The sequence below is a fragment of the Macrotis lagotis genome, chromosome 8, assembly GCF_037893015.1.
Source record: "Macrotis lagotis isolate mMagLag1 chromosome 8, bilby.v1.9.chrom.fasta, whole genome shotgun sequence".
NCBI lineage: Eukaryota > Metazoa > Chordata > Mammalia > Peramelemorphia > Peramelidae > Macrotis > Macrotis lagotis.
Window position 1 is genome coordinate 159,570,859 of NC_133665.1, and position 16,546 is coordinate 159,587,404.

A 16,546-nucleotide genomic window follows, 5' to 3' on the forward strand; every position below is an offset into this window, starting at 1 on the left:
GCTCCAGTCGGTGTTTCCAGGGCTTGCAGCTCCAGTCGGTGTTTCCAGGGCTTGCAGCTCCAGTCGGTGTTTCCAGGGCTTGCAGCTCCAGTCGGTGTTTCCAGGGCTTGCAGCTCCAGTCGGTGTTTCCAGGGCTTGCAGCTCCAGTCGGTGTTTCCAGGGCTTGCAGCTCCAGGCGGTGTTTCCAGGGCTTGCAGCTCCAGGCGGTGTTTCCAGGGCTTGCAGCTCCCAGTCGGTGTTTCCAGGGCTTGCAACTCCAGTCAGTGCTTTCAGGACTTGCAGCTCCAGTCAGTGTTTTCAGGGCTTGCAGCTCCAGTCAGTGTTTCCAGGGCTTGCAACTCCAGTCGGTGTTTCCAGGGCTTGCAGCTCCAGTCAGATTCCAAGGCTTGCAGCTCCGGTCAGTGTTTTCAGGGCTTGCAGCTCCAGGCACTGTTTCCAGGGCTTGCAACTTCAGTCGGTGTTTCCAGGGCTTGCAGCTCCGGTCAGTGTTTTCAGGACTTGCAGCTCCAGTCAGTGTTTCCAGGGCTTGCAGCTCCAGTCAGATTCCAAGGCTTGCAGCTCCAGTCAGTGTTTCCAGGGCTTGCAGCTCCAGTCAGATTCCAAGGCTTGCAGCTCCGGTCAGTGTTTTCAGGACTTGCAGCTCCAGGCAGTGTTTCCAGGGCATGCAACTTCAGTCAGTGTTTTCAGGACTTGCAGCTCCAGTCGGTGTTTCCAGGGCTTGCAGCTCCAGTCAGTGTTTCCAGGGCTTGCAACTTCAGTCAGTGCTTTCAGGACTTGCAGCTCCAGTCAGTGTTTTCAGGGCTTGCAGCTCCAGTCAGATTCCAAGGCTTGCAGCTCCGGTCAGTGTTTCCAGGGCTTGCAGCTCCAGTCAGATTCCAAGGCTTGCAGCTCCGGTCAGTGTTTTCAGGACTTGCAGCTCCAGGCAGTGTTTCCAGGGCATGCAACTTCAGTCAGTGTTTTCAGGACTTGCAGCTCCAGTCGGTGTTTCCAGGGCTTGCAGCTCCAGTCAGATTCCAAGGCTTGCAGCTCGGGTCAGTGTTTCCAGGGCTTGCAGCTCTGGTCAGTGTTTTCAGGACTTGCAGCTCCAGTCAGTGTTTCCAGGGCTTGCAGCTCCAGTCAGATTCCAAGGCTTGCAGCTCCGGTCAGTGTTTTTCAGGACTTGCAGCTCCAGGCAGTGTTTCTAGTGCTTGCAACTCCAGTCAGTCAGGTTCCCAGGGCTTGCAGAATATCCAGAGGTGCCTGTGAGCTTGTTGACTACTTTCTTTGTGTCTTTGCATCTCAAGTACATAGCAACTAGTACATCCTAGGTTCTTATTAATCCTTGTTGAGACCTTGAATTGGCCTGATAGTTTCTCTCAATTCATCCTTGAAGATAGTTCTTGACACTTAGTAGCTGTGGGACCTTGGGCTAGTCATTTAACCCTGACTACCTCTTATCCAGGGCCATCTCTAGTCATCCCGATTCACATCTGGCCACTGGACTCCAGAGGAGAAAGTGAGGCTGGTGACTTAGCACAGCACCCCCCCTCCCCCCAATGAAATCAAATCCTTACTTGTCACAGCATCATCTCATCTCTTATGATGTCATGGTCTTCTAGAAGGAAGGACAAACAGATCATCCTCTCTCTAATTCATTCATTCTCATGGAATGGGTTCACACGTCAACTTTAACCTGAGATAACTTCTATCCCTCTACCCTTTCACTGGTAATCTTGTAGCTTGCCAGGTTTCAGTTATCTCTCTGTTGATTATTCTCAGATCTTTTCATCTAGTCCTGACTTCTTGCTTCTCAGAGCTTAATTCTCCATTTGTCTGTTAGTTCCAAACTGATGCCCCAAAGACATCTTAAACTCAACATAATCTGGAACTGGAAATGCTCCCGTTCTTTTAAATTTTCCTCTTTCATCCTGGAGCACCCTCTATCCTCCTAGTCACTCAGGATCACATTCTTTAGGTTTAACTCTTGATTTCTCCCTATCTTCCCCAACCCCACAGTCTAATCAGTTGCCAAAACTTGCCAATTTTATTTTTATAATTTCACTTCAATTCAGTAAACATTTCTTGAGTGCCATCCTTGTGCTAGGCACTGGGTTTGCAAATAAGAAAAACTGTTCATGCCTTCAAGGAGCTTACAGTCTAATGGGACAAGACTGGAAAGGGGAGGTGGGGTGTAAGGGGTGTCCTAGGGTATAGAATGTTTCTGGAATACACTACTGATGAGGGATGGGAGTTCTTATTGATGATGTTGTCAAAGATTTGTGACTCAAGAGGTCTCTGCTCCCCAGGAAGGCAGGTGCTGAGCTGGGTGAAACTAGGGGCTTATATGGGGCAAGAAGTGTTGTGTTTCTAACAGGATATGTTAGCTTTACAGTACAGAGAGGAGTTTGTTGTTATGAAAGCACCATGGAACCTTGGTGGAAAGGTGCACATGGTTACCCAGAATGCATATAGGAAAGCCTATTTAGAGTTTATTAATATATGTTAATGATATTATAATTAGTGTGACCTTAGCTAGTAAGACCTCATCATAAGTTCACCCAAGGACCACAAAGAGATGTAGTGAATAGGCACTGCTCTAGGGAAAGCCCCTCCTGTGATTTAGGCTCCTGGGTCCCCATTTTTGTTGCAGCCCTTCTTCTTGACTGGCCTCTCTGGTATGTCTAAACAGGATGATGTGGCCTGGGGTGGGCTGATCAAGTTATACTTTGCCTATTCTAGTGAGATCCTGTGAGGGAGTCAGGCCATTGGGCTGGGGGCTTGGCTAGGATTCCATCACTCTCTTTTCTCTCACAATTATCATGCTAGTAGATCCCTATCATCTCATATTACAGGAGCCTGCTGGGGCTCACTGCCTCAGGTTTCTGCAGACTCTTGGTAAATCTGACACTTTTGTCAGTTTGGGCTTCCTAAAGCACAAATCTGACTGAGCCCCCACTTCAGGCTAGTGTTAAGCTCTCTGAGATTATCTCCAGTTTATTTTGTTGCTATTTTGTTTGCACTAGTTGCTTTTGAATTGTCTCCACCATTAGATTTGGAAGTCCTTGAGAACAGTGATTGTCTTTGAACACCCAGGGCTACTTAGCACAGTGCTGACACATAGTAGGTCCTTAATAAATGACTTCCTGGAGGACAGATTGTAGGTGTAAGACAGTCAGACCTGGGCTGTTGCAGTGGGTCAGATGAGAGGACCTGAACTTGATTGCTTATTTGTACCTGAGTGGAATGAAAGGCACAGTTGACTCCTCCAGCAGTGGTTAGGATGGTGCAGGCTCTGGGGGCTCCTGTTCTAATGGGGGATGCTTTCTTTAAGTCATGATTAGTCCTGTTTTCTACAGAAAAATGTCTTTCCCAGTCCCTTGTAGGACAGTTAGAGGATCCAGTAGATAAGACTCCTCTCCCTGAGTTCAGATCCATCCTCAGACCTGTACTAGCTCTGTGACTCTGGGCATCATCCTTTTTTTTTTTTTGCGAGGCAATGGGGTTTAAATGGCTTGCCCAAGGCCACACAGTTAGGTAATTATTAAGTGTCTTGAGGCCAGATTTGAATTCAGGTACTCCTGACTCCAGGACCAGTGCTCCATCCACTGCGCCACCTAGCCACCCCGAGTATCATCCTTTTGGCCTTAGTTTCCTCATCTGTAAAACAAGCTGGAGAAGGAAATGGCAACTTACTCCAATATCTTTGCTAAGAAAACCCCAAATGGGCTCACAAAAAGCTGAGCACAACCGAAGGACAACAAATGACAATCCCTCTTAATTCTAGTATCTTCTGTCTGTCAGTTATTTCTTATTTATCCTTATAGAGCTTACTTTGTATGTATTTGTTTGCATGTTCTCATCACCATTTTACTGGTTGTGGACATTGAGCCTGAGACAGACTCTGACTGGCCCAAGGTTTACAACAGCTAGTAAATGTTAGCAGGAGGATTTAAAAATGGGTCTTTCTGATATGAGATCCAGAACTCTCTGCTAATCAACTGCCAATTTAATATATAATCTTGAGTAATAAGCTGCCCATTGTCTAATGGGTTCAACTCTTGCCTTAAACAAACACTAATTAAGTGATCCTGGACTAGTTCCTTAACTTCTTCAGTCCTCAGGTAAGGATTAGTTACTAGGGATTTAGGAGTTTAGTGTAGATTTGTATTAGAGTGGCCCTACCTGGCTTTGCGGGTATGGATTCCAGAATCAACAAATTCACAGGTCCATATCCTGCTCCCTCAGAGAGGGAAAAAAAAGTAACTTGCAGAGTCATTTTTTTTCAAGTGTAATTTTTTTCATTTTATTGGACATTTTTTAAGGTAAGTCTGCTTTTCCGTGGTTTTTTGTAATGTCACTAAATTGCTCAAACATACTGCTATTTGATTTAAGTGCTTCATAAAGACTTTTTCAAATCTACAGATTAACTCTTCCTGGAAGAATTGTGGAAAATGGAAATGAAGATGGTTCTTATAATGTGGATAAAGGTACATCATTGGATTCCTTATATATATATATGCTAGGAATAATCACATAATTGTAACTTGAGGCACTAAGGGGATCTCTAGGGGGAACTAGAATCAGTCTAATAAAACATGCCATTACTTTTTGTTTATCCCTTAATGTAGTGTGTTTAACATTTTATTTTAATGCTTTTATTTGCCATTGTAATTTTAATCTGTTTCATCATAATGTATTTTATCTGTAAAATAAGGGTATTGAAGTAGATAATCTCTGAGCTCATTCTCAGCTTTAGAATTCTGTGATTTTATATTCTGTGTTAAATGGAATACTAAAAAGTTCTTTGTAATCTTTAAAGTGGAATTTCAGCCACAGTGGTGGTTGATATTCTGTAGTTATCTTTTTTTAGTTATGGAGTGATATTCAGAAATCAGAAAGTGTGTGAGGCAATTTCTAATCTATGAACACTGACTTTTGTTATAGAAGTGATAGTATAACATCTTAATATTATTCTTGTGCAATTTTAAAATGAAAACATAAACTTTAATACCTAGTTTACCCAGTATCCTGGATATAATTATGAATGACATTCAAAGACAGGTTAAATTTTCTTTATATAGATGAAATGAACTTCAGTTTTCTTAGTTTATTTACCAATGCATTTTACTCTTGTTCACTTTATTTTCTTATTACTAGTACCCCATTTCAAAACTCCTGCCCTAGACAATTGAAATAGATTCCAAACAAATATATTATTCTTACTCATTTGTTCTGTTCGTTATTGCTAGGATAATCTTCTTTACCCACAGCTTTGACTGTGACATTCCTCAGCTCCAAATCTGGTAACTCCTCATTTCCCAACTGGTTTCTTTAACCTGATCCTCTTCAGTCTGGTTACGATGTCCTTTTGAACCTGTCTCTCAAATGATCATCCAGCTGTCATTTTCAGAGCATACAGTGTCAAATTCTGTACCAGATGCTGGAGAAAAATGAAATTACCTGTTCATGAGGCACAAACATTCTAATGGAAGTATCCAATTCACATCGAAACAGCATAATTCCAGATAATGTAGTTATACAAAAGGTGGTCTAGGAGTGAGAGCATTAGCAAGTGGGGGGGGAGAGAGGGACACTGAAGGGTCAAAAAGAAGGAATATGATTGGACGATGGAATGGCAAGTTGGAGGAGCTTTGAGAGAAGACTATTTTGGCTGGATCTGAGAGTGCAGAAAAGAGAAGCCCTATCTATCAAGGCTGGGAGATGGTGGGGATGAGGTTGGACAGGGCTTTAAGTAGCTGAGGATGGGGGATCACGTGATCAGAGCTTCACCTAAGGAAAATTGCTTTGACTGCAGTTTATGGGATGTACCAGAGTTGGGAGAGGACTTATAGCAGTTGGGAGACCAATTGGAAGGTTGTTGTCATCCAGGCTAGAAGTGGTAAGAAATTGGAAACTGAGTTAGAAACAGGAAGATTACAATTGATTGGGTATGTGAGGTGAGGGAGGGAATTTAACAGCAAGGAGGTTACAGACTTGGAAGATTGGAGGAATGGGGGTATCTTTACAGAAATGGGAAAGTTTGGAAGAGAGAAGGAGAGGTTTAGGGTGAAAAACATTGAATTTAATATTGGACATGCTGAATTTAAGATACTCCCAAAACTATGCAACTTGAAACGTTCAGTGGTCATTGGTGATGCAGGGCTGAAGATAAGGGTAAAGACTGGCCTGAATATATATAGATTTGTGAGTCATCTGAATAGCGCTGGTAGCTAGTCCTACCTACGACAACCAATGAGGTTTTGACTATAGAATTGAGATCTGAAGAGGAGGAAAATGAAGGGAGAGCAAGGCTCTTGACTTGAGAAGATACTGAGAAGTTGGAGAGATTGGAGATCTCCATAAGGATCCAAATGGATTTAGAGGAGAGAGGCGAAGGGAGTTACTTTCAGAATGGCAGAGTTTTTAATTCAGGGATTTCTAATTCACTGTCACATATAGTTTTTAGAAACACGTATACTTTTAAAGAAAAAATTCACTGTTACATATACTTTTATACTTATACACATATACTTTTTAGAAACAGTTTTGAAATATTTGAAATTTTATACCATCTGCTAAATTGTATATAATGGGCTAAATTGTAGATTCTTTTAATTCAGAAATTGTTTCATCTTTAAGGAATCTTTACGCTTCGAATGTCAAAAGAGACTCCTGGTCAGCATTTTGAAGGATTGAACATGTTGACATCACTTCTGGCTTCAAAGAAAACCAGATCTGCAAAGCCTCTTGTGGAAGTGACTGGTATGTTCATTTCCATTAGGATCAGGAAAGCTTCTGGAGTTGTGTGAGTCCTTGGTGTCTGGGGAAGAGCAGAGAGCAGATGAGGAACCAGGGATTGTGGAAGGGAAGGAAAACTATGTGCTATAGGTTTATGAAACATACAGGGGTTCCCCAGTTAGAAATAAATGTTTCTCATTGAGTTAGTTTTAAGCCCCCCCCCCCCCAATTTCAGAGAATGTTATGTAGTGTGCTTATTTGCTTAGATTTTTTCATATATTTCTGGGCTTGGAGTCAGGGAGGTTCAAGTTCAAATATGTCCTTAGACACTAGATGGGGGATCAAAATATATCACCAGAAGTGTCATCCTAATCACCACCATGGGAAAGTGGCCTTGGAAGATCACTCTTTTTCACAGATTCACAAAGTACATGCTCTGGAGGCGGGTGCTCTGTCTCCTGTCATGGTCATGGGGGTCACTGGGTTCAACCTACTCCTAGTTGTTGTAGTTCTGTAGTGGAGGGATCAGGTCACTTGGCCTCATCTGTAAAATAGGGATAATCATAGTGCCTGCCCCCAGGGTCATTGCGAGGATCCAATGAGATGTTTCTAACATGCTCAGCACAAAAGTGAGTGATCAGAGCCAGGAGAAGATGGCACACATCTCAGCAGCACCATGGGAGGGTCAACTGGGAAGGACCCTGCTCCTCCCAGCAGCACCGGATCCATGAGGACTCCCAGAGGCTGATGCTGTCCATATCCAGACAAAGAGCTGATAGACTTGGAATGCAGAGTCAAGCACTGGCTTTTTTTTTTTAATTATTTTATTCTTTCTCATGGTTATTTTTTTTCTTTTGATCTGTTTTTCCACAAATGAGACTGAGATGGAACTTTTATGCAAATTAGAATACAAATATAACACGGAGTTAGTACCAATGATTTTTTTTTTTTTGGTAAGGCAATGGGTTAAGTGGCTTGCCCAAGGCCACACAGCTAGGTAATTATTAAGTTTTTGAGGCCAGATTTGAACTCAGGTACTCCTGACCCCAGGGCCAGTGCTCTATCCACTGCGCCACCTTGCCACCCCAGTACCAATGATTTTACATGAAAGCACAAGTATAACACAAAAGCCCTCCTGTAATGGATTATTTAGCTGAAAATTTTGAAGTGTAATGTAAAAGGTAAAGTCTTTTTTAGGGGGCGGTTTGCAAGGCAATGGTTCAGTGACTTGCCTAAGATCACACAACTAATTAAAAATTGAGTATCTGGTCTGAGGCTGGATTTGAACTCAGGTCCTCCTGATTCCAGGGATGCTCTATTCACAAAGTCTTTTGAGAACTATGAAAACCTTGATGAATTTGAGTTTCAACCCTTGAGTTAATGAATTTGATAAGATTGTCATTTCTATAACCTAATGAAAATCATCCTGTTTCCTTTATTTTATTCAACATATTTAGGTTCTTCTGAGCTTCCTGTAGAGTCTAAGGAAGATGAGGAGGAAGAGTTTGATTGGGAAATCGAACAGTCTCCTTATGAAGAATTAACAGAGAGCGATTTGAATTCACAGTACCATTATGGGTTTGGAAACTTGCGCTCAGGAGTGTTTAAAAGATTACAGGTTTGTCTGAGACTTTTTTCTTATATTTGAAGTCATTGCTTCTCAAACTCAGAGTCACAGTACGTTCATTGAGTTTGATAGAAATGTGAGTTATTATTATTCAATGTTTATTGACTATTATTTATTTATTTTTAAGATTTTTCAAGGCAATGGGGCTAAGTGGCTTGCCCAAGGCCACATGGCTAGGTAATTATTAAGTGTCTGAGGTCAGATTTGAACCCAGGTACTCCTGACTCCAAGGCCGGCGCTCTATTCACTGCTCCACCTAGCTGCCCTATTGACTATTATTTTAAACTCTTACCTAGTGGGGTATGGTTTAGGGGCGTTGCTATGCTGAGCCCAGAGTCAGGAAAACCAGGGTACACACCCAGTCTCAGACATGGACTGACTGTGTGACTCTGGCATGTCACTCCACCTCTGTTCACCTCAGTTTTCCCCCTCTGTAAAACAGGGATAATAGCACCTTCTTCCCAGAGTTGTTATGACGATCAAATGGGACATTAATTGTAAAGGGATTAGCACAGAGATAGTAGAGTTATTACCTAGTAAGCCCTTGATATTTGTTAATGATAAAGATAATAAGCCATCTATATGGATGAAAATAGAGATAAGACACAACAAAGGAAAGAGACTTTTTATTTCCCCTATGGCTTGAATATTTTGCTACATTCTATGAGAATAAATGAGAAAGAAGGGTGAGACTTTTAAGTGATTTTCCCAAGAGATGATATAGGATGAAAATATTTGAGAACTGCTATCTTCATCCTTTTTTTAAAGTAACATTTCTTAACTGCTTATTAGATTTCGTGTGCCCCAGGAGACTTAGTATTGTTTTTATAACCTAAAGCCAAACTGAGGCTTTGGGGCCCCCTATGCTTTGAGTATTGGATGTTAATCTGTTGCTGTAACCCATGAGGGCAGGGATCCTATCTTGGGAGATCGGGCAGGGAAGGGAGAAGGTGACCCTGGTTGGGTTGGCTTCCTTCAGGGCTCGGCCGTGCATTGGGACTGGTCCTTTCACTTTTCTGAGCCTCAGTTTTATTGTTGTGTGAGCCTCTGCAGGTTCAGACATGGAATTGGTGGGATGTTTGGGATGTTACCTGAATCTTAGTGAGACTTTCCTTAGACAGTTCAAATAGGGGTTCATTATTTCCAGACAGGTTGCTGATAGAAGTCAGGAATACCTTCATGTTGCTTCAGTCCTCTCCCCTGGTACCTCTGAATATGGGATTTGTTCTGTAATGGATCAGATCTGTGCTTGTACAAAAATATATTCAGGGAAAAGTAAACATATTAAAACAATCTCCTTTTAAACTTTTTCCTGTTGTATAGAAGGAGGTTTAAATAGTAGTCAAGTAAAACTGCCTGATCAGTCTGTTTTTGTGTTTTAAAAGGTTTTTCCTTCAAAGTGTAGATTATACTAGATAGGATGACCTTTCATCCTTTCCAGCTTTGAGATTCTATAAGACTACACTTTTTTCCTTTTGTATTAATATTAACCCATTACGCTCATGAACATTAAAAAATAACTACTTCCCACAAATACATGCAAACTGAGATGTCAAATGGTTTTTTTATTAGGTTTTTTTTTGGCAAGGCAATGGGGTTAAGTGGCTTGCCCAAGGCCACACAGCTAGATAATTATTAAGTGTCTGAGACTGGATTTGAACCCAGGTACTCCTGACACCACGGCCTGTGCGTACTACCCCACTTAGCTGTCCCATTCACTGCGCCACCTAGCCACCCCATTCAAATGTTAAAGAATCCATTTTGGGGAGAATATTAATGTGTTGTAAAACTGTATTTTATACACCCAGGTCTAGAAATTTCCAGAAAAACTTGCATAGTTGGGTTAATATGCAGAGTTCCTGTGTAATTTTATGTACTCTATTTATGATAATCATTCCATGTGATTAAAACAGATTTATAGCTTTAGACTAAAAATATGACCCTTTTAATAATTCATGCCAGTAATGCAGTTAGAAGAAATTGAAATAATTGCTGCATGAATAATAGCTTTGAGGAAATTGCTACTAATTTAAAATTGTAGATTTAAAGTCAACTTTAACATGCTTTGAAATACTGCTTTCCCATTTAAAATGACAAACTGGTATATAGTTGCTGCCTTTGGACCAGATAAATTCCTCAAATTATTTTGACTATTGTGGCAGACCTGTGAATTCGTCCCACCTCTAGGGCTTCCTATCCACTTACTGCCCCAACCTGAGGCTGCTTAGACTTGAGGCTTCTGTGGGCCGATGACTGCCCAGACCGCTTGCTCTCAGCAATTGGAGGAGGGGGATTGCATTAGGGGAGACTTCCAGGTGCTGGAGCTCCCGGGTCCTTCCTTGAGCCATGCTCCCCTCTCTACTTCCCTCTTTAGAATGGAAATGTGGGGGAGAAAACAGTAAGTGCACAAATACTGTTCTCTGTCTGTCTGGGTCACCGGCTGCATTTGCTGCAGTGGGTCACTCAGAGCTGGAGGGTTTAACAGTCATTTTTCTGAAATCCTGTCCACTTCCCTCTGGGAGATGTACAAAAGCAGCCCTGAGGATCAAATAAACAAGCTACCAGATGGAGGCATGGGGTTCTCTCCAGAGTCTCAGAAGCCATCTTTGTCCCAGCTGATCTGTAGCGGGGACAAAGCGCAGCCCTAGATCCTTGCTCGCCACACCCTCAGTTTGTGTGGTGGGAATGAGTGGGTCTGCTCACGTTCTCCTAGTGCCTTCCCGTTATAGCTGCAGGCTTTGATTGTGGCCACACAGCCGTAGTTGGTAACCAGGAATATTCAAACCCTCTGGAGGGGTGGTCTCTTTGTGGGCTTGCATTTCTTATTCTGGACTGCCCCTTGCTTAGTGACTGCTGCATGGTGAGTGACTCCTGGAGGAGGGTGGGTTGTTTCAGATGAGAGGCCCCTTTGGGCTGCTGGCTGTTCCAGTCTCTTGCTGTTTTGCCTGTCCCCATGCGACTTAATAACTGATCAGCCTGGAATGGGATCTCTTGTGCTAGTTCTGCCTGCCGATGCCATCCCACAGTGAGCTTTTGGGATCTGCTCTCAACTTGTTTTAGGCTCACCATTGATTGACCTAAGCAGTGAAGAGACTTCTGATTGTGTCCAGATTGTTTGACCATGGCAAGCCACTGTCCACGATATGTACACTGCCCACCTCACGAGGCTGTGAGAGCTGCTGCCATGTAAACATGGATGCTTATTGTTTCTATTTTTGGTTTACAGGCATTGGTAGATAATATTTTATTTGTTTTCCAATCACATGCAGAGGTAGTTTTCAACATTCATCCTTTTGAACACTCCCACCCTCCATTCATGACAGCAGATAATCTGATCTAAGTCATACATGTACAACTGTGCATTTGGAGATATTTGTTCTCGTAAGCAGGGTCTCAAGAGAAATGACCTATAAGCAAACTCCCTAGTAGATTGCACTTTGGATTGGGAAAGATAACGTGTGTGTAGGTAGAAACAGTTTATTTTAGACGTGAATTTCTTGAAAATGTGGTTGGGTGTAGTTTTCTTTAGCTTCCTAAATGAAAAATTCAAACATTTCTAATGAGGCATTTTTTCTGCTAGTTGGAAAGCATTTTGAAAAGTTGCGAATATAAGATATAAGAAGTTTATTCAATTTGAAATGTTGCCATTCTAAAAATGTCAGTTTACTAGCGTGAATGCAAGGAAGCTCTTTATTTCCTTTTTACTGATAGGATGATGTACCATAGCTTACAGAATCAGCTTGCTGAGAAAGCCTGGTTGTGTTGGTTTTTTTTTGTCTGAATTTTGTGTCTTGAGGCTAAAGGAGGTGACTGGTTCATCTATTCTTTTCGTGCTGTCTGCTGCTAGGATGAATTGAGTGATGTCATTGACCTTAAAGACCCAGATGCCACTCCCCCGGCCCGAACGAAGACAGAAGCGTCTTGCTGCTGAAGAGTCCAAATTTGATCCCGACCATTACTTGTAAGTAGCGTGTTTAGTTCTAGTAGGTGGAATAAAGTCATTGGACATGTTTCTTCTACATGCTCCCCATCCCAGTTTTGAGAAAGACATTGTAAAAATTGAGTCTTGGGGGGGGAAATAGTGATTTTAAAATTTCCTGGATGTCATAGGATCTTAACTGGAAAAGACCTTATGGTTTATCTTGGCTCACTATCTTTAATAGACGACAAAACTGCAGCCCAGATACTCACATAGGTTGTAGGTAGCAGAGTTTGAATTGAGGTCCCCTGCCTCCAGATCCAGCCAACCTTTCTTCTGTAATATGACTTTGGCATAAGGTGCTTCTTCTGGCTTAACTGGCCATTTAACTAAGTCACAAGAGCAGTGCCTCTGTGAACCAAATATACCCAATTGTAAATTTATGTATAAAATGCTATTTTCTAAATGACTACCTTAGCAGCAGTAAAAGCTTTTAAAAGAGATACTTCAAACTGTTTGTCTAGGGTAAAATGTAACACTAAACTTAAGGAATGAGGATATTTTAGATAATCTATTATTAAGACCAATCATTTAGTTTATTTTAAAATAAAGTGATCAAAGTCATTAGTAATGAAACTATTTGAATTTTCATTCATATAGTTCAATTTTTACCTTTTTGCATTGTATAGCAAGGGTCCAAGCTTAGCCAGTACTTTAATGTACTAAATCTTGTCTTCAACTAATGTATAATTCTTCACCAAAGAAGTATAAATAGAATGCTAATATAGATATTTAAACGAACATTTCCCCCCCCCACCTCTGTCTGCCTTTGACATCAATCTTCCTTGTCAAGATTAGTTAAATAGTTCTTTTTTTTAAAAGATTTTTTTTTGCAAGGCAAATGGGGTTAAGTGGCTTGCCCAAGGCCACACAGCTATGTAATTATTAAGTGTCTGAGGCCGGATTTGAACTCAGGTACTCCTGACTCCAGGGCCGGTGCTCTATCCACTGCACCACCTAGCTGCCCTAAATAGTTCTTTAGTAAAGGTCAGACTGAGTTCTGGAATCGAGAGGGGCAGCATGGCAAAGTGGATAGAATGTCAGACTTGGAGATGGAAGACCTATCTCTTGTCCTGAAGTGATTCACCTCTCTTATGTTAGGATCTCTGAATGCCTGCAGTTACTCTAGTAATTAATATTTTATCTGTTTCCTTTTCTCTAAAATGGGGATAATAAAATCCCTAGAATCTTTCTTTACTGAGACTTGTTGGTGGGACTCAGGTGAATTGATATGTGTAAAACTCTTTGTAAGTGCTTCATTAATATTATTTTATCACATTGATTATAGTATTGATCTATTTTTTTTGGTCATGCATTATAAAGTGATGTAACAATGAGTAAACCTCATTGTTTTAATAGTTATTCAAGTCATCAATACATTTGGATATACAATTCTATATGTTTGTATTTATTTAAACTTACTAGGTTTATTCAGACATTTGCAAATTTTAATAGTGCTAAAGTATTAATCATGAACATTATTTTAAAGAACTATTTTTTATTATGAATTTACCATTTTTATTTGAGCCATAAAAACTTTTCTAGACTATATTCTAAATATAAGTTCTCATTCCTCTCAAATTTGCTCTTTTTTTGGAAACAAGTTTTTGGTAATTGGGATCTGCTACTAAAATCATAAAGAGAAGTTAACATTTTTTTCCTAATTTGTTCTCATGTATGATCTGTGAATGCTTGCTGTTATTCTAGTAATTAATATTTTATCTCCTGTCACAGTATGAGACTAATTGGAATAAAGTATATCTTATTTGCAAATGTCATGTACTATATGATGTTGTGATAAGTGGCAAGACTTTGGGACATTTTAAGGGGACAGCAAGAGTAGGCTATCTTTTATATTTTAGAGGACATCTAAGGTTCTCCTCCATTTATGTTACCATTTCTAATTATGTTTATCTCACCAATTGGTGGTTTTAAAGATCTCACCAATTGGCAGTTTTAAAGGCCTGCTGAAGAGCAATTTGAAGAAGCCCATTTAAATTCATGCTGAATATTTAAAATAGAATATTCATTGTCAGCAAATTTCTCAGGCAAGGTAAGGGCATCCTGAACATTTCTGAAAGGGAAGGAGCTTAATTAGAACAACTGCCTAACTTGTGTGAAAAGGAACAGAAAACTGCTTGGACTAAGGATATTAAAAAATTTTGTTTTATGGTTCAAAGTATTAAACAAGAATTGTCTTTTTCTCCATCTTTTTCTTTTTCTTTTATTTGGAACTTTATCATTTTAATTGATATGCAAGCACTAATCTTTGTTGTTTATTTTTTTTTAATTTTAATTTCATTTTATTTATTTAAGGCAATGGGATTAAGTGACTTGTCCAAGGTCACACAGCTTGGCAATTATTAAGTGTTTGAAGCTGCATTTGAATTCAGGTCCTCCTGACTCCAGGGCCAGTGCTGGATCACTTAGCTGCCCCCTTTGCTGTTTATTAACAAATGATAATTCTTCTGATCATAATGTTTGAAAAAGGTATTTTCAGTTAAGACACAAAAATTAGGAAAATGGAAGAATGAAAGTCTTGTTTCATTTGGTGTCCATGAATATGCAAAGTTTTAAATTTTATCCATTTTACAGACTACTATAAGTGATTATGTTAGTTGCTAAATCAAATGTAAACTTGTTGATTACCTGAAAGCTAATTTTTTACTACACATATTTTGATACTAGCCTAGCTTCTTGTGGAAACAGTCTGATTCTTTTCACTTTCAACTGGTATATGAACTCAGAAAATTGTAGTTTAGAAAAAACTTGTCCCTCTTTCCTATTTATGTCATCAGTTTATTATTTTGGGGGATTTTTTAGAAATAAAAGAGATGATTTGCATAAATCCCAAGATATTATCCTATTTAAAATATTAGACTTGGGGAAATGGTAAATGTAAAATTGCCCCAATTCAAAGTAATTAGAATAATCCAAATTAATGAAAAGACTAAATGTGTAATTTTCTTTCTAAAGAACTATAATAATATTGTTGCCCTTATAGGAAAAGTTCTAATTCTACCTATTTCTCCCTCAATCAGTTCATACGACCCAGATTCCCTGAAGTTGTTGATCTTCGTCATTTCTTACAGCTAGAATCTTCAGTTGTATTCATATTCCACAGCTTGTTCAGCTGTTCCCCATTTGTGACATATATAATTATTGGGGTTAATATAAATTCACTTTAATCTCCTACCTTACTGCATCTGCTCCTGAATTATTATATCGGCATCCCCAGCCTAGAGTCATTACTTAGTTCTGTGAAACAGAATATTAGAAGAAACAGTGTTAGAGATAGTTCTGTCAGGGTATTGTTATAAATGAAAGATCAATTCTTGGGGGAGGAGCAAAATTGATTATAAAAGTACGTACCTCCATCTGTACAAATTCACATCCACATATGTCCGTGTGTGTAAAGGGTCTTTAAACAAGACCTGAGACTCGTTTTCCTAAATTGAAGTGCCAGACTGAGCTCTCACCTCGTCCTTTATAGTCTGTAAAGACCAAGAAACATGAAGGGAAGAACAGGCTATTTGGGGATGTGGTCTCCTTTTAGCTTGAAAGAAAATTGAGCCCTGAGTTCCAGGTGAGGATGAGGAAGTGGGGGAGTGGGGACTGGGGGCAAGGTGGGCCTAAGGCAAAGAAGCAGTAGTGGAGTCAGCTAGGAGGGGCATCTGAGAAGCATCAGAGAGAGGAATAGCAATGTAGAGAAACAACATCCTCTCTGAGATTACCAACTTTTTTTTTTTCCAATTCAAAAATACAAGAATCTCAATCATTTTATCAAAAAACCCCAAAATATTCAAAACAAAAAAGAATAAACAAGGAAATTACATTTTGATGAAACACTTATTAAATTTATAAAGGAAATATTAGCTGAACTACAAAGAGACAGCAAAACATTGTGACAGAACATTTCACTGTCCCTCTTTCAATTTCCAGTAAGTCTAACAAAGATAAACAAAAGGAAAAGTATGAATGAACAAATTCCTAGAGAAACAAAGTTAAAATAATTATGGCATATTTTAAATGAAACTGCAAAGAATAACTATTTTTCAGTATCACATGAAATATATTTAGGACTAAGATATTGAAAAAAAGTTTTTTTATTAAAGATTTTATTTATTTTGAGTTTTACAATTTTCCCCCCCAATCTTACTTCCCTCCCCCCCACTCCCCCGCAGAAAGCAATTCCAACTAGTTTTTTTTTTTTTAAGGTTTTT

General features: G+C 39.9%; 1 protein-coding gene across 1 annotated transcript in view; it reads left to right on the forward strand.

Annotated features, from left to right (window-relative positions):
* The first annotated feature begins 2,656 nt into the window (after positions 1-2,656).
* The window catches only part of LOC141496566 (protein SHQ1 homolog), a 100,431-nt gene continuing 86,541 nt past the window's right edge, over positions 2,657-16,546 (forward strand). The window contains 6 exon segments of the mRNA XM_074199050.1: positions 2,657-2,727; positions 4,402-4,466; positions 6,619-6,741; positions 8,175-8,335; positions 12,192-12,245; positions 12,247-12,305. Coding sequence (XP_074055151.1) covers positions 2,657-2,727; positions 4,402-4,466; positions 6,619-6,741; positions 8,175-8,335; positions 12,192-12,245; positions 12,247-12,305 — 533 coding nt within the window.